We start from the raw sequence: 24685 nt of genomic DNA, 5'->3' as shown, positions 1-24685 counted from the left end.
ACCTTTCTTTTTGGGAATAAGTGCTATGAATGTTGCATTGAAGCTCTTCTGAAATACTTTTTTCTCATAAAAGTTTTAAAAAGTGTCCATAATGTCTTGCTTTACCACCTCCCAACAAGTAATGAAGAACCCCATAGTAAAGCCTTTTGGATCTGCTGCTTTATCAATTGCACAAAACTTTAAGCACCTTAGGACCTCACTTTCCTCAAAGTTACTTTGGAGAGTCTACCTTTCTTCTTCTGTCAGAACAAGGCATTGTACATTTTGATACTAAGGTCTCCACTGAGTAGTTTTCTTATATAGTGTAAGTTTTGGTACCAAAGTTGTACAATCTTATTCATCCATAGGGAAACAAATTTATAGTATATAAAACTAAACTATATATCTAGCAATCAAATCCCTTGATTCTAGAAGATTTGAGAATCAAGGGATACTTTTATTGATCTAATATTCTAACCTATTCAATAACATATCATATATGATTTTATAAGATTAGTTTAAATCTTACAAAATCATATCTGATAAGACTTAGTTACAAATCAACTCTCCCCCTCAAGTTGGCATGTAAATATTTGTCATGCCTAAGTTTCTTACAAAAATTTCAAACTTTGGTTTAAACAAGCCTTTTGTGAAAATATCTACAATTTGCTGATTTGTTGTGACGAAAGACATGCACACGTTTCCTTCTTCAATCATCTCATTTATGAAGTGCCTGTCCACTTCAACATGCTTTGTTCTGTCAAGTTGAACTAGATTGTGAGCAATACTTATGGCAGTTTTGTTGTCACAGTACAACTTCATTGGTAACACAAACAACTTTTTTAGTTATTCCATTATCTTCTTGAGCTAAATCATTTCACAGATCTCATGGGCCATAGATCGGTATTCAACTTCAGCACTGCTACGGGCTACAACATTCTGCTTTTTATTCCTCCAAGTCACTAGATTTCCCCATATAAAAGTACAATATCCTGATGTAGACCTCATATCAATAGTAGAACCTGCCCAATCTGCATTTGTAAAGCTTTCAATGCCCCTATCTTGTCCCTTTTTGAAAAACAAACCTTTCCCTGGTGAACTTTTCAAATATCTTAGAATCTAGTAGACCGCTTCTTGGTGCTCTTCCTTTGGAGAGTGCATAAATTGACTCACTAAGCTTACAACAAAAGTTATAACAGGTCGAGTGTGTGATAAGTAGATCAATATTCCCACTAGTCTCTGATATTGACTTTGGTCAATTGAATTTCCTTTTTTGTTTCTGAATTTCATAGTTGGATCAATAGGTGTTTCAGCTGGACGACAACCACTCATACCTGTCTCTTTTAGAATATCTAGTACATACTTCCTTTGTGAGACCATAATGCCTTCCTTTGATCTTGCTACTTCCATGCCAAGAAAATATTTCAATTGACCAAAATCTTTGATCTCTAACTTTGAGGCCAACTATTTTTTTTAAAATTTTCATTTTGGACAAGTCATCTCATGTAAGTATGATATCATCGGCATACACTATCAGGATAGTTGTCTTTCCATCAAGAGAGTGTCAAATAAACATGGTATGCTTTGCTTTCCCTTGAGTGTACCCTTGTTTTTTAACAAACTGAGTAAACCTCTCAAACCAAGCTCTTGGAGATTGTTTGAGCCCATAAAGAGATTTCTTTAGCTTGCACACTCTAGTTCCATACCTTTCTTCAAAACTCAGAGAAATGTAGACATCTTATTCAAGTATTTCGTTTAAGAATGCATTCTTGATGTCTAGTTGTTGAAGGGGCCAATCAAGATTGGCAGCAATGGCCAGAAGAACCCTGACTGAATTCAACTTCGCAATTGGAGTGAATGTCTCAAGATAGTCAATCCCATAGGTCTGAGTGAACCCTTTTGCTACCAAACGTACCTTATACCTCTCCAGGGATCCATCTAATTTAAATTTGATGGTGAACACCCATTTGCAACCCACTGTTTTCTTTCCACGTGGCAGTTCCACCATTTCCCAAGTTTCATTTCTATCAAAAGCATTTATCTCCTCTATAATTGCCTTTTTCCACTAGGGAACATTCAAAGCATCCTACACATTTCTTGGTATCTCCAATCCAGAAAATTGAGAAAGGAAAGCTATATAGGAAGGGGACAAGTTTCTATGTGACACAAAATTTGGAATAGGATGGTTGGTGACTTTTCTTACCCCTTTACATTTAGCAATTGAAAGATCAAGGTCTAAAGTAACAAGGGGAAAATCATAATTAGGTTCTATAGAATCACCTTGTGTATCAGTGAGATCTTGCGGGGTTGACATTTTGTTCTGATGAGAGTCCTTGATCTCTTTTTCTTGGTTTCGGTTTCTTCTCATGTAAACCTGTAATTCCTTTGTTTGTTCCCTGTTCTTGTCATTAATTGTATCATGAAGAAGTTGTATTGTCTCAGTTTCCTTATTTTCAATATTTAAGGTTGGATCTCTGACCTTATCTAGGTTATTACCAAAAATACTATTTCCCAATTCTATCATGAAACTTGGATCATTTTTTCCTTACATGTGAGGTCAAAAGGATCCTTATTATCCCTCGAATCTTCTCTATGTTTCTCCCCCAGAAGATGAGTTCCAAAAGACAATTGAGATTCAAATAATGTGGCATTCATTGTGATAATAACCTTCCTAGTATTTGGGTCGTAGCACTTGTATCCCTTTTGACTAGGGGCATAGCCAACAAAAACACATTTCTTAGCACAGGGTCAAGTTTACTCCTATTATGATCATGAATATGAACAAATACACTACACCCAAAGACTCTCAAGGATAGGTCAGCGATCAATTTAGATTTAGGAAAATATGTCTTAAATATATTAAACAGGGTTTTAAAACCTAGAACACGAGAAGGCATCCTATTAATAATATAGGTGGATGTTAAAAGAGCTTCTTCCCAAAGAAATTTAGGGACTTCACTTGTGAACATTAAGGCCCTAGTTACTTCCATAAGATGCCTATTTTTTCTCTCAGCTTCTCTATTTTGTTAGGGTGTATTAGGACAAGAACTTTGGTGTACTATTACCTTGGAAATGAAAAAACTGCCTAGTTGGTCATTGAAAAACTCTCTCCCATTATCACTCTGAAATATTTGAATCTTCTCATGAAATTGTGTCTCAACCATAATATAAAAAGCCTCAAACATATGTTTTACTTCTCCTTTGTCTTTCAATAGGTACACCCAAGTTAGTCTAGTGTGATCATCTATGAAACTCATAAACCATCTTTTTCCATTTACAGTTGCTACCCTAGAAGGTCCCCAAACATCACTATGGATCAACTTAAAAGGTTTTGTTGCATGATATTTTTGGGAAGAAAAAGATGAATGTCTATGTTTAGCCATTTCACAAATTTCACACTCAAAGGAGGGTGCACTTTTATTCATAAACAACTGAGGTAGCAAGAGCTTCAATTAATGAAAACTAGGATGACCAAGTCTATAGTGCCATAACATGAATTTATTATCAACTAGAACAGAGTTCAAGCAAACTGAACTTAGATTTATTGAATTGTCACCATATTCAAGAAAATAGAGACCTTCAGACTCTCTAGCATTGCCAATCATCCTCCCCAAGACCTTGTCCTGAAATACACATGAAATAGAGTCAAAGATAGCACGACAATTAAGGTTTTGAGTCAATTTGTTGATGGACAAAATATTATGAGACAAGTTTGGAACATAAAGGACATCAACAAGAGTAAAAAAGGGGTTAGTTTGACTGTCCCTTTTCCAGCAACTGCTAAGAAGGAACCATCAACAACTTTTACTTTTTTATTTCCTGTGGATGGAATGTACGTCGAGAAAAAATGGAAATTCCATATCATGTGATCACTTGCCCATGAATCTATGATCCAAGAACTAATACCAATAGAATCTGTACTAAAAAACAGAAGGTACATTACCTGCTTGGGAAAACGAACAAGTAGGAGTATGAGGATCAGGTTTACTAATTTGGAGTTGAGATTTGAGAAGTTTGTGCAGTAGCTCCAATTGTTCCTTGGTGAATGGTGGCATTTCTGGAGAAGATTTCACCCTTAACTCTTCGTTGGTACATTGAAAGACATGGCTGCCATGGTTGTCTGGCCTTTTTTAATTCCAATTAGACAGTTTCCCATAGATTTTCCAACAAGTCTCACGAGTGTGCCAGTATTTTTTGCAAAAATCACACCATGGCTTCTTTTTCCTGTCATTTTCATTTTTCGCAGCAACTAGAGCAGAAGAATCTATATTTTTTGTTTCCAGATTGGGATCTATTTTTAGCATAACATTCCTCCTTGTTTCTTGTTGCAGTGTGTTTCCCAAGTTGACACGACTCACAATCTAATTTGGATAAACTAGATAAATTAGGTACCATCTATTACAGTTTGGATAGACTCGGATGTCCCAAACGTTTGTGAATGAGGTTCGTAGGATCTGTAACGGAGCATGCTGTGAAGGAAGTTGATCTAGAAGCCTCGTATGTCGATTGTGTCGGTCACTCTATGGTCTGAAACAGTCTCCTCGAGCTTTGTTTGGAAAGTTCAGTACAATAATTCAGGAGTTTGGCATGACTTGTAATCTCAGAAAAAGTTTCCTCCAAAGTGGGTAGTGGGTTTTTTCCAAGAATTCGAGAACGAAACTCATCGAATTCTTGGTTCAACCCTGCTAAAAATAGAAAAACCCTCTCATTTTCTTCCTTTTTCATTGCTTTCACGCTATCCTTAGGACACTCTCATTCATCATTATAACATTGATCTAATTCTTGCCATAGGGAAACCATCTCATTATACTCCCTCTGTTTCACAAAGAATGATCTAGTTTGACTTGGCACGAAGTTTATGAAAATAAAGAAGACTTTTAAATCTTGTCCTCCTAAATTAAAGTTATGTCAAATGACAAAATTGCCCTTTAATCTTGTGGCCTTAAACATGTCACATGGAAAGTTGAAATTAAAATGTTACGAAAAAAAGAAAGAGGTCACTCTTTCTGAAACAGCCTAAAAAAGAAAGGAGATCATTCTTTTTTAAACGGAGGGAGTAATAAATAGTAACACCTCTCTCCCGCTGCCTAGCTATCCACAATTTAATTTTTAATTCAAAATTCTGAGAGGCATTCTCTAAATCAGAATTAGTTTTCTAACAACCTCCCAAACATCTCTAGCAGTGGGAAGAAACAAATATGGCTTACCTATGGTAGGATTCATGGAGTTTAATAACCCAACGATTAATTACCATCGAGTTTTCTAATCTCCAGGCGTTCATTTTCGGGTCTCTTGGTTCAGGCTTTCTCATTTCTCCAGCTAGGTGTCCAAGTTTTCCTCGGCCATCAATTGCCAAACGGACAGATTGCACCCATTCCAAATAATTCTTTCCATTCAGCTTGTGAGAAGTAAGCTGAAAAGAAAAATGAAAATAATTATTGCCTTGGTCCATTAGAGCTTTGTTAATAGAACTCTCAGCTTCTATCGATGTCGCTGGGTGACGTAACCCAGTAAATATTATTTTAGTCATAAGCAACACAAGAATGAAGTTGCTCTGATACCATGTAAGTCTTGGTACCAAAGTTTATAGTATAGAAAACCAAACTATCTAGCAATCAAATCCCTTGATTCTGGCAGATTTGAGAATCAAGGGATGATTTTATTGATCTAATATCCTAACATATTCAATAGCATATCAGATATAATTTTATAAGATCAATTTAAATCCTATAAAATCATATCTGATCATACTTAGATATTTACAAATCAACATACAGCCTAGTGTAGTAATCAATGATTTTTCTTTCAATTATGTTCGGCTCTTGAATCAATTATCTTTGTACAACAAGCTGGTCAATGTTGTTGTATCTTCTGTGTGCATTTGCAGTCTTGTGAAAGTATTTAGTATTCTTATCACCTTCCTTCGGCCATAGAGCCCTTGATTTTTGTCTCCAAGATATTTTCTCCTTCTTGATCAACTTCTCATACTTCAGCAACAACTCAAATTTTAGTGCAGATTCCTCATTAGTAAGGGTTCTGTCTTCCATGTCAGCATCTAGTTCAGCCATCTGTTCCAGCAGTTTTTTCCGCTGTAAGCTCAAGTTTCCTTTTCCCCCATTTCTCCATTCTTTGAGTTTGTTCTTCAAAGCTTTTAATTTGCATGCAAGTCTATAGTCAAGTTTCCCTGTGAAGTTGAAGGAAGACCACCAATCCCAGACTATATCAATGAAACCCTAGGATCTCAACCACCAGTTTTCAAAGTTGAAATAACTTTTGTTCCTTTCCCAGGATCCCCCAAGTAAGGCTATAAGTATGTGATCAGAGCTCAAATTCAGTAGGCAACTTCAAGGTTGTTTTATGTGTGTATATGTGTTTGTACCAGATGCTATTGATCTCATATTTTACTGCCTCATCTGTTTTGTATAAAATGCCATACCTTACAATCTCCATACAATTGTTAAAATTGTCAGCCGACCCATTGTACCTGCTAGTATGAGTCATGCAAATATTGCCAGTTTGTTAAAGCCGACTGAAAAATTGATTACTCAATAAATAAATAACATTGAAGGTAAGGCTAGAATTCCATCTCATCCAAGGAATAAGAAAATAATTGTAACAGAAAAAGAACCAACTGCTTGGGGCTCTTGAGGTTTGAGAAGGCTGCATCAAGGAGCAGTACTGGCTGACGGTAAAGGTAGTAGTGGTGGTTGTGCGTTGGGAGGCTGGTGGTACTGGTAAAATTTGAAATGGACATAATGCGCTGAGATGCTAATGATATAGTTTCCCCTCTATTAAGTGGAAATAAATGAGGCCTTAGTTGCCTCATTGCCATTTAACTGACTTTCATATTCAGCATGCTTCTAACTGTATATCTAGATTGCTGAAGCAATTAACTTATGGAGTACATTTTTTTAGAGCAGAACATCTATCAAAAGACTTAGAATTATTTGCACAGCATATTGGTCGTAAGTCCGTAAACATGAAACACGTTATTCTTTTCGGTGAGTTCATGCTAGTCAATATCTGTAATAATAGGTACAACAGATTGTGGACAACAGTCCTTATTGCACAACTTAACTTTATCTACTTGACGTTGTCTCACTAGCTTTACCTGCTTTTTATTAAATTTGCAGTCACTTTTTCAGATACTAAGATTATTTTACAAGTTTTACTTAGCAATTTGCTTGACAAACAATGCTGCCTTATGTACATGGAATCATGCGTGTTTGCCAATATGTATTGTGTGTGTCCCTATTTTTTCCAACCGATCCATAAAAAAGATTGATAATTATTTGCTATTACTATCAATTATTGTAAAATTGATAGGTTTTCCATTTTGACAACTCATTTTAGGTTCATTTAAGATAGACATCTTTCAATTTTCCATAGTATGTGTCTTGTGAGAGGCTCAGAGCAGTTCATTTTCAAATTTGGTTCAAATTTGGTTCAACAGTGCTCCTTTTTATGAACCTAGGAACTACTAATATTTTTTAATATGTACATCCTATCACATTAGAAAGATCACCTGGCTGCCTCATTGAGGTCCTTCTGCAATGACCTCAAAACAAAAGAGCCCAAAGTGGAAGGACAAGAAAAACTTCTGGATTTGAATTTCCATGTCTTATTAAAACTCTAGGACAAGCTCACAACTTGGAGCTTGGAATAGTATTGAACAATACTGATATCATATTAGGCACATAATGTAGCTGCTGAGAAGCATTTTCTGTAAATGGATACAACACTTTTGCACAGAGTATATTTGTAAAAGTAATCAGTTGATATAAAAGATTATTATACTTTTTTAAGAGGTGATCAAAAGTGTAACCAGGCTGTAATGACCCGGTATCTTTTTTCAAGTGGATTTTAGTGTTATTTCATAAATTGTAGCTTACTAATTTTTCATGTGTTACATATTGAAGTGGTTAATTTATAAAGAATGAAGCTTTGGGCCAAGTTGTCACGATCCGACTTCTCGAGTCATAATGACACTTATTATAACCCACCAATAGGCAAGCCAATCCGTACCCAAAACGACAAGTAATGAGTACAAGGGTAGGAGTAAACAAAAAATAACACTAACAATAAGGAAAGATAGCAATGAAAGCAAACTAAAAACTATATACAATAGAAATCCTCTCAGAACCTGGAAGTCACGAGTACAAAGTTATCTCATATGAACAAATACAAGTTCCAAAAGTGGACCACAATGAGTCGTCTCAAAGGCAAAAAACTAACTGACATATATACAAAAGGAGACAGACTGATCCAGGACGTCAAGTGCTCACCCTCGTATCTGATATCCCAAAATCTACAAAAGATGGCGCGAATGATCACCGTTGGTAGCTGGTACTAGGACCTGCATCACAGAAAAGATATCGGAAAGGATGTAGAGGGTAGCATGAGTACCAAAATAAAGGTGCTCAGTAGGCATCATAGGTCAACTGAGCAGGAAAGGTAATCTACACACAAATAGAAGCCAAAGAGGGTATGAAAAGAAAGCACACGAGCATATCGAAAGTAAATCTAAGTATAGGTAAACTAAACCTAACTGGGCCCCCATAAGTCTAGAAGGTACACTTGTGCGCAAGTTTAAATAAAACCCGAACGGATCCCCATAAGCCCGACATGTACACAGAATAGCTAAGACTAGAGAAGTGCATCAAAACCAGATCCAACAAGTGTACGTTGTGCCTCAAACCCGAAGTGATGGCCTCTAACTAGAGGTGACAACCTCGGACCATAAAACATCAACCTCAGGCTGGAAATAACGACCTTGAACCGTGAACATCAGCCTCAGACTGGAGATAAGGGCCTCAAACCAGAAATAGTCACAGTGTCCAATCAACTCCCAACCCAGCTAACAAGAGTAACAAAGGTCATATCGACTCCGAAGAGGATTCCAATATCAAGACTAAGTCATCATACAAGCATCCATATGAGGCTTCAAGCCTAGAACAACCCAATCTCAAGTCGCCACAAAGACACGACCCTCCGGTAACACATCAGAGCCGTAGAGATATAGTTTTCTTCTCGTCCTGTATCTATTAATATTAAAGACACCTAAACCAATAACTGGACAATATGAATTTTTAGATTTAGACTGTGTAGCAGATATAAATAAAACAATCCAATTATGGATGAGATACATTTCAAAACAATTAATAGATAACAAGATAGAGAAAGCAGAAGATCTACAAAGTTGCGCAAATGCCTAAACTAAGGCTCATACTATCAGACTCAAGTCTGCTATTCCAGTCTACAAGGATCTAGTCCGTTCGAAACAACGTCAGAGATGATATAAAGACTACAAGGCTCGCGAGTCTAAGACAACAATAGTTTATCCTAGACTAAGGCCAAACATGCTCCAGATAACAAGTAACAATGCAAGTAATTCATAATAGCATGCGACAACAACACACATAAAACTCCAACTAAATTCACTTTTAAATAGTAAAGGTGTGTAATATTGGATTTGAAAGTGATTAGGGCGCCATGCAAAAGTTTACAATTGCAAATCATATGGTGATAAATTGGATGACAAAAACTTATACTAAAAACATAATATTATTAAATGAAAACTAACATAAAAGAAAAATATTAAAACCGTTGAGAGAATAAATCTCTCCATAAACAAGACTCTCTAAATGACTACATTGTGAGTTCTTTTGTGTTCTGCTATGAGAATATGAATCTTCAATTTATAGATCTCCAAACTTTTCTTCTAAGGAAAGAATAAACCAAATATGGAAGAGAATTATATTTTCCTTTCAAGAAAAGTAAAAACAATTATGATAATGCTTAAATTTTTCTTCAAGGGAAAATTAAAACTCAAATATGGTAAGAAAATCAGGGTAAAACCCTAATATGTAATAGATCGCCATAATAGTTTAAGCGTGTAACTAACTTTTCGGGACAAGTTCATAGGAAATCTATGTCTTTTCCCAAAAAATTTGAGATTGTCTTTCATATAAATTTCACTTAAAAAAAACTAAATATTTGTGAAAAACATTACTTCATTTGAGACACTCACAAATAAAATTTCAGGTACAAATTTTTTATTTAAAATTGATGTTAGCATGGATAAAATTATAAAATTAATATAGATTTACAAATAATATGTGTCTAAATTAAATCTCTTTATAACTCAAACAATAATTCTTAATATATACATATAATGTACATTTTATGTTTTGTAATATAAATTTTATAATAAAGATATTAGATAAATGTACAACATACGTTAAGTAATATTGTATTAAAAGCACAAACCTCTTTAGTGAAATATCGTTTCACATTTTTAAAATAGATCAAGTTCACACTAGACAAAAAAAGTCATTAGCATCCTAATTTAAAATAGATTAAGATTCTACCTTTCAAAAAGTAATTATATGGTGAATAAAATTGTACTTATAATTCAGAATAATTTTATAAATAGAACTTTCAAATATAATTATTCATTTAAATTAGGTTCCTCTTTCGTAGTTTTAAACTTTGGTGGCATAATAATTTCTTAACCAAAAATAAAGTTACAAATAAATTATGTGTTTAGTCAAATCAAGTCAATAACAAATTAAATACGATTTCTTAACTACTAATCTTTGAAACAATAAACAAAATATCTTCGTATCACAATGCAACTTCGTTCGTAATGCTAATCTTCATATTAAATATTAATTATATTTTTATAGTATAGTAGTGATACTTTTATAATCTATCTTTTATGCTATGATATTATAAAAGTGTGAAATTTTACAATAAATTTTCATGTTACTTTTTAGGAAAAATTGTCAAATATGTATTCCTAAAAATTATTTAAAATGAGTCAATTTTATACCTTATTATGTTTTTTGCTAAAAAATATCCTTACCTTTACATTTTTTGCACAAATACCCTCCCAACTAGCACAATAACTCAAAAAACACACTTTCTAAAAAACCATTACTCCAAAAAAGAAAAGAAAAAGGATCAATATCTTTTAATTTTTTGAGGGGGAGGGGAGATTGAATGTGTCAGATATATAATAACATAATCATAAGAAAATAAATAGACATATAATTAAAGAAAATTGGATCATTGTTTTTTTTAAAATTATCTTTTACTTTCCTTTGAATTTAATTCTAAATGATATTTAAAATGAGTTAATTTTAAATAAGTACAAAAAAAATAATCAAAACATTAATAAAATTAAAAATAAAGGACACTTTTTCAAAAAAATTTATTATTATCTTTTTTTTAAAATACACATAATTTTTTAAAAATTAATTAAAAGTAAATAAATAAGAAATTAATGAAAGAGAAAAAAAAAAGTTAAAAGAAGAATTAAATATTTCACAAAGAAAGAAAAAGGAAAAATTCTTTTGGTCAGAATTTGGCCAGAATGATAAAATAACATATTTCACACTATGTTATTTTACCTTTTTAAATATTTTTACCTATTTAACTTTAATACCTTTTAATTAAAAAATGAAAAAAAAATTCAGTTTATTTTAAAATAAAAAGGATATTCTAGATTTTTTAAATTTCTGACCAAATTCTGACAAAATTTTCTGATCATTTAGCATTACGGAAAGAAAAAATTAATTCAATATATGTAAGTTTTAATGTTAACAAGTATGTGTACTATCAGGTTTTAATCTCACTTCTCAGCACTCGAGAGCCGAGAGTATATTTATTATGCTTTCAAATACTATCTTCTCCACAATTAAGTATCATAATTTCTTTTTTATAAAGTCAAATTATAAAAATTCTGACTAATATTTAGATGAATTCTTTTAATCATATCAATATGCTAAAAATTGTAATTTATAGTACTTTTTATATAATTTTTAAATATCTAATTTTTTTTGTTTAAAATATCAAATTAATGTAATTATTGACTCCAAATATCTACATGATCAATAGATGTGAATAAACTGAGAATTTAAATTTTAACAAACTCTTAAAATGAGTAAAAAGGAAAATTTGATTACTCCCTCCATTTCAGAATAATTAATTGTTGAGATACTTTTCATATTTTAAATTAATTTAATTGTTCAATGTTTAACACTATTTTTAGAGTATTCTTCCATATTTATCCTTTATTTAGATTTTTTATGTGATAAATTCAAGAAACTTTAATTACTTTGAATTATTTTCTATGTGATGAGTTCAAAACATTTTTGAATTAAATTAGTTATTATGATTAATGTTTAGTTATTCTAAAGATTAATTTAACAATAATTAATAAGAATAAAAATGAAAAGTAATATCGAATTTATGTCCTACTCTTCTTTTCAAGGGCGTGAAACACATTACACACCAATAACTCAATTATTTTGAAAGGCAAGAAGTAATAAATCTTTGTGATTTGTTGAGTAATTAATATCTTTATTATTAGAAATTAAACAATTTCAACCTATTACTACCTCCTCCGTCCACTTTAAATTGTCATAATTTATTTTTTAGAGTAAAATGAATGATAATAACTTTGACTAATATTTTACTATGTATTTTTTTTATCTTATTAATATGCAAAAAATTGAAAGTTATAATACTTTTTCTATAGTTTTTGAATATATAATTTTTTTATTTAAAATATGTAATCTAATTTAACTTAAAAAATTAGTCAAATTGACTTTCGAAAAACGCAACATAACAATTAAAAGTGAACACAAAGATTAGTATATATAAATATAAAATATTTATAGGGATTATTGAAAAGACAGACACAGAGCGACCGCTAAACAGCCATATCGTGAAAATGAATAAACCTCCGAACCCCAAAACTGTAAACGGAGAAGAAGAAAAACTGAATTCGAATGGAAGAAGAATGGAAGAGCAAGATAGAATGGAGCAAGAAGAAGCACTTATCGCTCTCATTGAACATCGCACAAAGGAAGTTGAACATCTTCGACAACGCATCACCTATTATAAATCTCAGGTACTTTTTTTTTTTGCCCCGTTATTGTTAGTACTTCATTCATCCGATCTAGAATTTGAAGTTGATGATTTTGATAAATGAATTGCAGTTATTGCTTCTTTGAGGCATATATGTATATTTGTTTGAAATTAATTACTTGTAAATTATAGTCGAATCAAGAGAAATGGTGCTAAAAAATGCACTTTTTACTGTTTCATTTCTGTTCAAGCCTTCTGCTTTACATTCTATAGACCTTACCTCACTAATCTTTCATTTTCTCTCGGGATTTAGTTTGAGTAGTTGCATTCCTTCTAGTTTTCTTGAAAGGGGAAAGGGGAAAGGGGACTAAGTATGTTTAGTTCCATCTCTTTTGAGTTTTAATTGGAATGCTAGGGGTTGGAGTTATAGGGTAAATCCCCAAGTCCTAAGTTCTTCCTTTACTATCCAAATCGAGGTAATAGTTTCTATGGTAGCTCTAATGAGAATTCTTTTGCTTAAAGCTAGGTGTTTTGATAGGTTCCTTGGTATCAAGATTAGTTTAATTTCTCTGGCTAGGAGTAATAATAAAAAAATTAGGACTAGCTGATTCTAGATCAATATCAATAAAAAGTAGGTTCTAGGGCAAGTGAATTTGAAAGAAGTCTCTTTTAAAGCCTTCATGTTGTGACGACTGTCCTCTCTCTGTAACAAGAGAGGTAGGCAACTTGAGTTTAGAGCCACCTCGGTTCGGGATGTCGGAACATCAACCGGATAGGAATCCGAATCCTAAAGTGACTTTCGAATAGGTTCAAGAGCTTCGATTGAAAACATTTTCTATCTAGTGTCAAATGATCTTTCAGCAGCTGCACCAACTAAATCGGAAGCTTAATTCGAAAGACAAGAATAGGCTTGAGGAGGATCAAAAGACTGATTCTTCTTCCCCTAAAATTAGAAAGCTGGTTAGACTGCAATTTATGCCTATGGAAAGAGAAGTCACGAAAAGCGATCCATATGATCATAAAGAAAGGCTTGCCTAGACGTCTTTCTAGCATATGCGCCGTTCCTTTCGATTGGAGCCTGTTGTTACCTGGATGAATCATCCTATTCTAGTTCACATTGTGTCATCCGATTTTAGGGAATTCATTGGATCGTGAAGTTGCTTTACACCTGGCCATATCGAGGGAATAAAAATGAGCTTGCCCCTAAGAAAAGAGAAAAGAACTGGAATGAGAGAGGATGGTCATCGAGAAAGATGCCTTAACAGGTTGGTCATTTGTCAGGACAAGAATGTGAGTTCTTATTATCGGTGAGCCGCTGCCCCTCATCTTTCCCTTTTTGGGTTGCTCTTCTAATCTGCCGTGTTCTGAATTGCAAATAAATGTCCCGCGATAACCGAGCTTAATCGGAAGAAAGTTAGCTTTCTCTATTTGAGTGTGAATATTGTGAATGCTATGAGTTGGATTGTGAGCATGTTAGCCCATTTAAGTTGCTTGATTCCTACTTATTTCTCGAATCTGAGTTGGTGTATTATTCATTGGATTGCATTAGTGATCTGATATTAAGAATCCCTTCTTAACAAAGTTTTGCATTTATTGTTGTGCACAACATGGCAATTTGAATAAGGTGGAGAGGATATATCCGTAAGGACAATAATTAGGGTAAAATCCTAGTTGTCGTTTCTGTTTGTATCTTCTCCTTTTGGGGTTAATAGACATGCTAATACACTCATTAGTTGGACGTCTCGTCTTCCCTTGGTAACAAGTGGTCCAGTAAAATAGGTCTAATTGCGAGATACTATATTTGCAAAATCTAGAGACTTTTTTGACATTTTTACAAGTGGTTCAGTAAAATAGGTATAAGGACTTTAGAGGATAAAGAATCAAGGTAATGTTTAGTAGTAACGATATGTAACAGTCTCTATGACATTTAATCAGATGAAATAGAGTACAGTTCACATATGATATTATGTGAACCAATGCACCTTTAAGGCAAACAATGACATGTTGAGGACGTCAACTTGAAAATGAGGTGGCTGTTATTTTGGATACTTAAGTCATTAATCAGTGCAGTAACAGTGCTGACATCCAATAGTTTTGCTGTCATATATACAACAACAACAACAAACCCTATGTAATCCCAAATGTAGAGTCCCGGGGTTTGGGGAGGGTAGTGTGTACGCAGATCTTACCCCTTCCTTGAGAAGTTAAAGAGGTTGTTTCCAATAAACCCTCGGCTCAATGTTGCTAACAAAGATACATGAATGTGAATTGTGGATTCTTTGTGCTTTCTTTCCTCATTTTTGGCAGTTGCAAGTTTCCCTCTTGCTGAGAAGGATCTGTGATACCTTTTCTTACTGGCACATTGTACACATTGAGATACATATGTAAACATTAAATTAAATGATTACTGAGTAAAAAACTTTTATTTAGCTAGTGCCTGTGAGAGACCCATCTTGAAACCTAAGTCATTGGACCTCATAATTGGATTTAGAGCGATACAGTACATTTCTACTTTCTTATAATTACCTCTCAACTTACACTAACTAGCATTTAATTCACCAAAGGATGTGCGTTGAATGTGGACTGTTACTGGGAAACAATTTACCTTTTTATTTTTTGATGACAAGGGAACCCGCAGCCTTTATGTATACATGTTTGTTTTATTACAAAGTCTTTCTCTTTATTTCGGAGCATTAATTACATTCCCCATCTTTACCTTCTTTTAAATTTTTCTGTTTCTCGAGTGCAAAGAGAGTTTAAAGTTTGTACCTTTTAATTTATCTTGAAGCTACTTACTTCCCATACCAGCCTATTGGATTTTCATTATGGGATGATATGCAAATAAATTAATTGTGATATATCCAGTCAATTAAGTCCAGAGAGTTGCCATTTTTTTTGGTTCACTGATATGGGGAAGTTATTTTTGGACTGTTGCAAGACTTCTCTATTTGGCTTGATTGTATTCCCAATAATTTCTCAAATCTGTTTGCTTTGGAATTTGTTATCTAATTTAAGAATCCCTTCTTACCAATTTTTTTCGAGTGGAGTAGTTGACCTTGTGAAAAATATGATAACTTTGATAAGGTGGAAAGCATGTCCTCAGCAAGGACTATAATTTGGGTAAATATATAATTGTCATGTTTATTTTTGTCCTTCCTTGGGGTTAATACGGCATTTAGATGCTGCTCCCGCCCCCCGCTTGGTGGGCGGAGCGCTCGTTATTCCGACTTTTCTCTCTGCTGGGGCCCTCCCATTGCTATAGCTATGGCAGCTCACTTCTCTTTAGAAAAGCGGAATCAGAAGTTGACCACATGAGTCGATATTCTGAAGCTGGCAAGCGCCTAGTGTGAAAGGTTGCTTTACTAAGTAAGATAAGGCAAGAAGCAAGGGTGTAGCAGTTGTACACTTGTTAGCTGGATGTTTCAAAGGGAAGGGTTTATACAACATGTTATTACACTCATTTGTTGGTTGTTTTGTCTTCTATTGGTACAAGTTTCCAGTAAAGTTAGGTGCAATTGCTAGATACTATATTTAGAAAATGTAAAAGCTGTCCATAAACTTCCTTCCATTCCCAAGTTCAAGTAGATATTAGGAGAGAGAGGCAACATTTAGTGGTTGTCAGCTATAGTAGTCTCCTCAACTATTTTAAGCATGTCAATATTAGGAAATAATAAGTATAGAAAGAATCTTTGTAAATATAGGAAAGGTTTAAAATTCCCGCAGGTTGTAATTGTATAATTAGGAATAGGAAATGCTTTCTTTTCCTTTTTTTGAAATTTCTTGTAAACACTATTTAGATCTACTGGATGGAATAATCAAGAAATTCATGCCGAAATCATTTCTTTCTTTGTTTACAAACTTCTTGATTAAAAAAACTCAGATTCTTCAACTTTTTGTTGATATCAGTTGTAAACATGTGACCTAATGCAACCTTTGAGGCAAATGGTGACATTTTAAGGATTTTTGATGGACTATGAGCTGGCTGTTTTGAATACTATAGTCACTGATGTGTCTGGTAACTGCTGTGGGATGTCTAACAACTGCATTGACTTTTTATACTCGAATGTCACGTTCTGGGGTGTTTGCTTTACACCTGTTTTTGGCAGTTGCATGCTTCCTTCTTGCATGATACCTTTTTTGGTACTGTTCTCTTACACGCATCGACACAGATATCTAAGCATAATTTGGATGAGTAAATAGCTTTCATTGATCTTGTGCCTTCCTCAAGAGATCCAAATAGGAGCTAAAGTTATTTTAGTGATACAGAATTGCTTGTAGATTAGCAGTTCATTTTCTTATTAAATTTGCAGTTCACTGAAGCATTAAATTCAGCAGGATGTATGGAATGTTAGATGCAACCTGGAGGATGATTTACTTTTCACATTTTTGTTTCTTTACAGAGTCATTCTTGTACTTCTTTGGAGCAAAATTGACATCCCCATTTTTTCCTTTTTTGGATGAGTTGTGCAGTACGATCAAGCAGAAATTAGGCTAGAGGAGACACAGCTGAAATTAGCTCGTATTCGGGGCCGAGAGAACATAGCAGCATCCACAAGCTCCCGTGGGAACGGGGCAAGTCCAGTGACATCCAAAAGAAGATCCACAAGTCCCATTCAGATAAATGGGGGCCCTTTTCATAGTTTGTCTGAATCTAAACGACATCGTAGCCAAGACAGCAATCAACCGCTTAGGAATTCTCCAGTGCCAGATCGGAAAATGGCAAGCCCTTTCCAGAGAAATGATAATAGTTCTCGCAGTGTGCCCCAGGGGAAACCACCACTTGTCATTCCCGATGTGAAACCAAGAGTATCTCAACCTTTGAAGATTATAGAATCTGGTCCTAAAATCTCAAGTGCTTCTGATTCTCAGGCCGGTGGATCAGGATTTCCTCATGTCACTAGTATGACAAAGTTAAAAGCAGATAAAAGTCACAGAATGCCGGAGAAGGAAGCTTCGGAACTTCAGCCTAAAGGAACAAAAAGGAAGTTTGGTAATGTTGTAGTTATATCATGAAATATTCTGGTAGTTATTATTGATCACTGGTAGTAGCATGTAAGGCGAAAGCCTTTTTGATATGAAAGTTACCAACTGACGCATATATTTATCATGTTTGCTTTCTAAATACAGAGCAGAAAGAGCATAGAGAGCTGATACCATTGATAGGTAGTTACTCTTCAGCAAGCATGGTACGCTGCCAGACGTCCTGTGTCATATCTAGTCAACACAAGAGAAAGCTGAGAACAATTATTTCATGTCCTACAAATGATCAACTTTTTGCAAGCAGGTAATTTTTTATCAGGACTTACACAGTGCTTAAGAGTGTGTAAAGGTCATGCACTCATGCTAAATGACAATTTGACTATGGATGCATTTCATTCCTTTCTTCTGGAGTTGTCACTGATTTGTCAATGGACACACTTAGTGAAAAAGGTTGTCCGTTTCCTTCTCCCACCTCTCTATGGGGAATTGTGCTTGAGCTTAATTGCATTCCTCGACATAGCATTTTTAGGAAAGCAAATATAATGTAGATTCATGATTGCAGCTTTATCCTAGTAGAGCTTCCACTTTTCCGGTACATCCTTTAGATCCTGCTGTCAATCTCAAGTGTTCATCACGAAGCTATTATTTGATTCCTCAATTGCAGTCTGTCTTTCCTGCTGATAGTATCTTTTAATTTGTTAAGACTAGCTGATTTCTTTTCCTTGATGTAATAACCACTGCACTTCACTTTCTCTTGACTAAGGCCCAGTTTAGTTGTATTTTTTTCTCTTTCCTTGGCATTTTTGAGCATCTGGCATAGAATGCAAGTGGGTTTTCGGTTTTCCATATAGCTTTATTTTATCCTGAATGCTAATTTAGGTTACCCTTGAATATGCAGTGCGTTGGACGGGCTTGTCAACTTATGGCAGGTACATGGCAGAGGGTATGTTAGAACTTCAAAAGTTAATTTTTTTAGTCGTATCAGTATATCTTTCCTTTATGAGATTATATTTTGGAAGGCAATCCTACTTCAGGCAACAATAACTTTTAAATGCTAATTTTATTGTTTTACCATATGTTTGTGTTCTGATGATTTTGAGTTACCTAATTTATTTATTTTTGGATAATCAGGTCAACTGCTAATCTTCTTAGTTCCACTGATTGCCTTTCGTCCAAGCATAGAAGATGGCCAGAAGATGTAGCCTGGCATCCGGAAGGCGATAGTCTCTTTTCAGTTTATAGTGCTGATGGCGGGGATTCTCAAATTTCAATCTTGAATCTTAACAAAGGAAAAGAGGTAAAGGCTTAAGTCTGAGATTAACTCCCCCAGATTATATGCCAAAGCTCATAGGACTGTAAAACCTACTTGAATGAAACAGTATGTATACATGTGCGTGTGCTAAGTCCTCTGGATTGAGTTGCATTATGATTGATTTCATATAGACAGAGCAGTATGAGCAGTATATATATATATATATATATACATATATATATATATATTTATTTATTTATTTTTATTTTTGAAACTGATATAGACAACAGTATATTAATCCACTTTCACTTTATTAACTTTGGGATAGTAAGTTATGCAAGGTTTGTGGTAGTGGTTTAATGGATATATGAGCCCAGATCACAGGTCTTTCTGATGGAAAGCTGTAGGATAGGATGAGGAGGTCCTCTGATTCCTTGAATAAATGGTCTATAACCTGATAAATTAAAGTACTTGTATTGTTTTTCATTTGAGCCGTAAAAGAGGATTGAAATACTTACATTTTTACTTGTTCATTAAAGAGGATGAAAGTACTTATATTGTTAGTTGTTCTCTTATTATGTTCTTGTCCATAATATTCCGTACACATGGAAGTACCTTTCATGATGATTAACAGGCTCAATATGATGTTTTCGTTTTCTTCTGATAACCATCATGTTAGAGGCTTCAGCTAACCCTCGTACTCATAGGTTCCCCTGACTAAACTAAACTAAGGTCTTTTAGCTACAATTGCATTGTTTACCTGTCGTCTCCACTCTAAAAATCAATCCCTCATTAAAAAAAATCTCTGTCCAGCTTTTGAAGTTGTTGATGCTTAGGTATGTAGTATTTCAACCTCAGGTATGTAGCATTCAAAGCACATCAGGCATCCTATCGCATCAAATATTACTTTGATTTTATACCTGTTATGTACTCATGTGCTTTTTATCAGCAGAAGATGCGTGTAAGTTTCTTGGAGGAGAAGCCTCATGTTAAAGGGATAATCAACAATATAATCTTCATGCCGTGGGAAGATATCCAGTTTGTTACTGGTGGTAGTGATCATGCAGCTATCATGTGGAGCAATAAAGATGGAGAAAATTCATGGAAACCTAAAGCATTGCATAGAAGTTTGCATTCTTCTGCAGTGATGGGAGTTGCCGGTTTACAGCATAAGAAAGTTGTGCTGTCTGCTGGAGCTGACAAGCGGATCATTGGATTTGATTTGCTAGCTCAAAGAGCAGAATACAAGCATCAAATAGAAAATAAATGCATGAGTGTTCTACCTAATCCATGCGACTTCAATCTCTTTATGGTTCAGACAGGGTAAAGTTTCTGATGCAGTCTTTTCTATGATCTTTAGGTGCATTTTTTACATACTGATTCCTAGCTATGTTACCAGTCCTTCCTCGTACAAAAGTTCCACTTTTCTTGCAATTATTTTTATTTAGAATAATGTGCACTCGGCAAAACTATTTGTTTTCGTGAGATATACAGTATCAAACGTCCCCAGAGTCTCTTGTAAACTCTAGTAAATTGGTCCTTAAGTATTTTAAAAAGATATAGCACTTGTGACCAGCAATGATTTGGTTATAATTTATAGGAGTATCTAATACTGTAGTCTATTTGGTTGTTTTGAGTGCTGACCCCAATTTGCTTGGGATTGAGGTATAACTGTAGTAGTAGTTGTTGTACTGTATTTGGTTGTTTTGAGTCATTGCATAAATGTGTAATTTGAGATCCTCACTGCAGTGTGTCCTAAATTGTTGAAGGAACATAAGTTCTAATGCCAAAAAGTTTTATATTTCTGAATCATTGAGGGGAAATTTTCCATCCAATGCCAATGCTGAGACGTGAAATGGATATAAGAACCAGGAGTTCTTTTTGCTGCAAAGCTATTCTATTAAGCATAGAATTAAGACATGCTTCTGGTTTTGATGTAGTCACAGGAATGAACATGATCATATTTAAACGTTTGAAGTTTTCTACGGCAGAACCAAACTGCACAGCAATACTGTTTTCCTTATTTGTTTTTTGTCACTTCCCCAAATTGTAATGAATAGTAAGAACCAATCCAGAAAAAAAACCAATCATATAGTAGCCTTGACAGTGATAAGATCTTCAACCTTTGGGGTTGAAGGGATCAGTTAGTAGAATGAGGGTGGCCATAGTAATATATGTGGATGGTTCTATCATGTTAATGGCTGAGTTGCGATCTTTCAGTTGAAGCAGGATCAGAAGTTCAAACCATCATTTAAATGGATTCTATGCAAAGCAAGGAAAGAATGTGATGCTATGAACTAAATCAAGAGCCAGATTCTTCTGAAATGCAAGTGGTCTGAGGAGAAATTGGTGTAATTAAGATGGAGGGGAAGGAAGATATAGTGCTTTATGTTGGAAGCCTCAATCTATTAGACAATCCTTTTATCTTAGACCTACTGGTGCAGAGGCATTTATTAGTACTGTGAATTCTGGCATTTAATAAGGATCCATACTTTAGTCAAGAGAAGCAGAACGAATTGATCAAAACCGTGATCATCCCGGATTGCTTTAGGAATGCTAGGAAACCTCCGAAAAGCTGGGGATTATGGCCTTATATGGAGAAAACATGGTGAGATTAGTGCAGGTTCTCAAGGTTCATTCTTGTATTGTGATGATTTTTTTTCCTTTATATTTTTAAAATACAAGTACCAAGCTTCTTTAATCTTGCAATCTTGATTAGTTCTGTTTGTGATATTAATACACTTGGAAACATCATCTTGCACTAGGTAGTATTTAAGCACAAATGTGTCTTTTGAGGGAATATACTTGCTTAGTCACATTTTGCTTAATCTAACACAGGAGAATCTTGGTAGTTAAAGAGGCGGTACTAACACAGGAGAATCTAATGAAGAGGGGAATACATATGTGTCCTAGATGTTTTTTTTGTGAGCTACAGGCAGAGACAATCAACCATCTGTTTCTTCATTGCAAGGTGGTCAGACAATTGTGGCACTTATTTACCAGCTTCAGGGGCATAAGCTGGACCATGCCACAAAGGGCAAGTCAGGCTATAGAAAGCTGGAACACTGAAGGCAGTGGCAGTACAGACCAAAGCAGATGGAGAATTATCCCAGCAGTGATTTGGTGGACCATATGGAAGGAAAGAAATATGAGATGCTTTGAGAGTATTAGTAGTCCCTTACACAGGATCAAAATGAATTGCATAATCACTTTTTGCTATTGGTGCAGTTTGGAGTATGTAGATGATCCTATAGTTGTTATAGATATCCTAGGTTCTTTGTAAGTTGAAGTAGGTTCTAGTTTTGTTTTGTTTTGAGTACTCGCAACTGTATGTAGCTCCATGATGTAAATTTGGGATCCCAGCCTTTAGTGTTGAAGATTAATACACAAAACTGCTACCTTTGTCAAAAAAATTCTCTGACTGCATGTTTATAATGCAGGACTATAGAGAGGCAGCTTCGCTTATTTGATTTTAGATTGAGGCAGACAGAGGTCCAGGCCTTTGGGTGGAAGCAAGAAAGTAGTGACTCACAGTCGGCTCTCATAAACCAGGCTTGGTCACCTGATGGCTTGTACATAACATCTGGGTCGGTTGATCCAGTCATCCACATTTTTGACATAAGGTACAATTCACACAAACCTTCTCAGTCCATTAAAGCCCACCAAAAGCGAGTCTTCAAAGCTATTTGGCATCATGCGGTCCCGCTCCTCATTTCTATATCTTCTGATTTGAACATTGGGTTGCACAAAATCATTTGAGTTGCTGAGAGAGGCATTACTATTCCCAGTCATTTTCCCCATATGTCTGGGGAATTTTGTCTCGTAGAAGCGTATGTCTCGATGCCTTACGCCAAAAGAAACTCATGGGCCTGGTGTGTGGTACTGAGATGATTATGAGGGGAAACCAGAAGGGAAATGCTGTTGAGTATCAGCTTTGCGCTTGGCATAATTCTACGTCCAGGCAGCTGAAACAGTTTTTGAGTTTGATTGGATCTAGAGGCTATTGAAGCCTTCAGAATCCACTCCATGTAAAGGTTATCTATGATGAAAACTTGGAGACATTCAACTCTCTTAGCAAATAGGAATGCCTTTAATAGACTCTAAAGTTTTGAACTTCGTTGTATTTAGTGCAACATTTCCTGTGTCAAAGTCTGATGTTCTAGCAATGGATTAGAGACAGTGGCTTTCACATAGCTACTGTTCTGTCCTTGGCCTACACATCACATTTGTGCTAATATTTCGTAAGAGTCCTGTTTTAAGAATCCATTTTCGCAATCATAAACTGTTCTTTCTTCAGTTGCTTCTGAATTGAGGGAGGTTTTTGTAGTCAATTATGCTTTCAGGGCTTGAGGGAAATTGCTCCCTATTTTCTTTTCTTCTTCTGTTCAATGCGAGCGAAGGAAAGACTATTTTGTTTTGCTCATCAGTTCAAACATATTTGATTGCACTTTAGGATTACTATAGAAAAACCAGTTTGTCAAAGTAGAATCGAGAATTGGCAAAGAGAAGAGTAGAGTTGTCATGTAGTCTCTAATTGACTTACATGGAGCCTGTAGCACATGTATATGGGTTTATCATTAGGGTATTGATACTCTGATGGTATCAAGCAGGAAACATTGTATGTTCCTCCTTGACACCATACTCTAATGATATCAAGGCGTAAGTGAATAGTGTTTTCAATAAAGCATTGGGTCTTCCTCTTTGATACCATTAGAGTGTATATATATTTTGATGGTATCAAGTTGTAAATGCGCATTAGTTGTTAAAAACAGGGGTATGAGAGTACGGGGTAGCCGTGGCCACTTGTAAATTGTTTTCCCTTTGGGGGTTTTAAGTGTTCTTTTTCATATATATGTAAAGGTGGAGTTGTATATATGTTAAACGAAATACGCCATTGAATTCAAAGTGGTTGTTATTGTTATCTACTACCTATAAAAATAATCAGTATTTCTTCTCAAGATTCTTATAGGAGAGGATTAATTACCCCAAAAGAAAAAATGAAATGGTGCACTATAAATAATAAGCAATGTTTTATCGTTTTGTCATTTGCATGAAAGTCTATATGTCTTCATTCTAATTATAATACAACATGTAGTTTGATCGATAAGTTACACTCATCCAATTGAGGAATGAAAAAAATATCGTTTTTTTTTTGTATCTATTTAAAAAATAGTACATGAAATGAAAAAGTAGAGGTTAGGTCCTCTTCCACCATTTGACCATGGGGATGCAAGAAAGGAGTTGAAATTTATATAAAAGGTGGAATTCTCTCTAATTTATATAGTTTTTATACCATCACACTAGCATAACCTACAATAACAAGTACATGCTACTTGTTTTAATTTAGTAACTTGAAAAATGCAGTAAATAATCAATTATTAATATAACATAAAAATTCTTTACACTACCAATGCTACTAATTAAATCCTTTTTTTCTTTTTTTTTACACGAGGTTTGTTTGCTTTTCTCCACCACATACCTCTCCCTCATGTATTTTGCTATTGGATTCTAATTAATAAATATACGAGGTAGGGGTCTGCCTAATTCCCTACCAGTGAAGGTGGCTTAAAATAAAATAATAACAAATATATATATATA

The 24685-nt window shown here is 34.6% G+C and overlaps 2 protein-coding genes across 3 annotated transcripts in view; both read left to right on the top strand.

Annotated features, from left to right (window-relative positions):
* The first annotated feature begins 12679 nt into the window (after positions 1–12679).
* Positions 12680–23418, top strand: LOC102592668 (uncharacterized). 2 transcript variants are annotated; one of them, XM_006346569.2, is made up of 7 exons: positions 12680–12898; positions 17326–17845; positions 17983–18139; positions 18734–18778; positions 18967–19132; positions 20040–20410; positions 22528–23418. In XM_006346569.2, the coding sequence occupies exons 1-7, from the start codon at positions 12719–12721 to the stop codon at positions 22844–22846; spliced, it is 1758 nt and encodes a 585-aa protein (XP_006346631.1). In that variant the 5' UTR covers positions 12680–12718; the 3' UTR covers positions 22847–23418. The 2 variants fall into 2 exon arrangements, with proteins under 2 accessions (XP_006346631.1, XP_006346630.1); XM_006346568.2 differs by having other exon boundaries at positions 20037–20410.
* Positions 22975–24685, top strand: part of LOC102605510 (ethylene-responsive transcription factor ERF114-like) — a 6335-nt gene continuing 4624 nt past the window's right edge. The window contains exon 1 of the mRNA XM_015308358.1: positions 22975–23060. Coding sequence (XP_015163844.1) covers positions 22975–23060 — 86 coding nt within the window. The remainder of the gene's footprint in view (positions 23061–24685) is intronic.

Source organism: Solanum tuberosum, unplaced genomic scaffold (assembly GCF_000226075.1).
Source record: "Solanum tuberosum cultivar DM 1-3 516 R44 unplaced genomic scaffold, SolTub_3.0 scf00078, whole genome shotgun sequence".
Classification (NCBI taxonomy): Eukaryota; Viridiplantae; Streptophyta; class Magnoliopsida; order Solanales; family Solanaceae; genus Solanum; species Solanum tuberosum.
The sequence above is the reverse complement of the archived record's forward strand: the minus strand, read 5'-3'. Positions and strand labels throughout refer to the sequence as shown.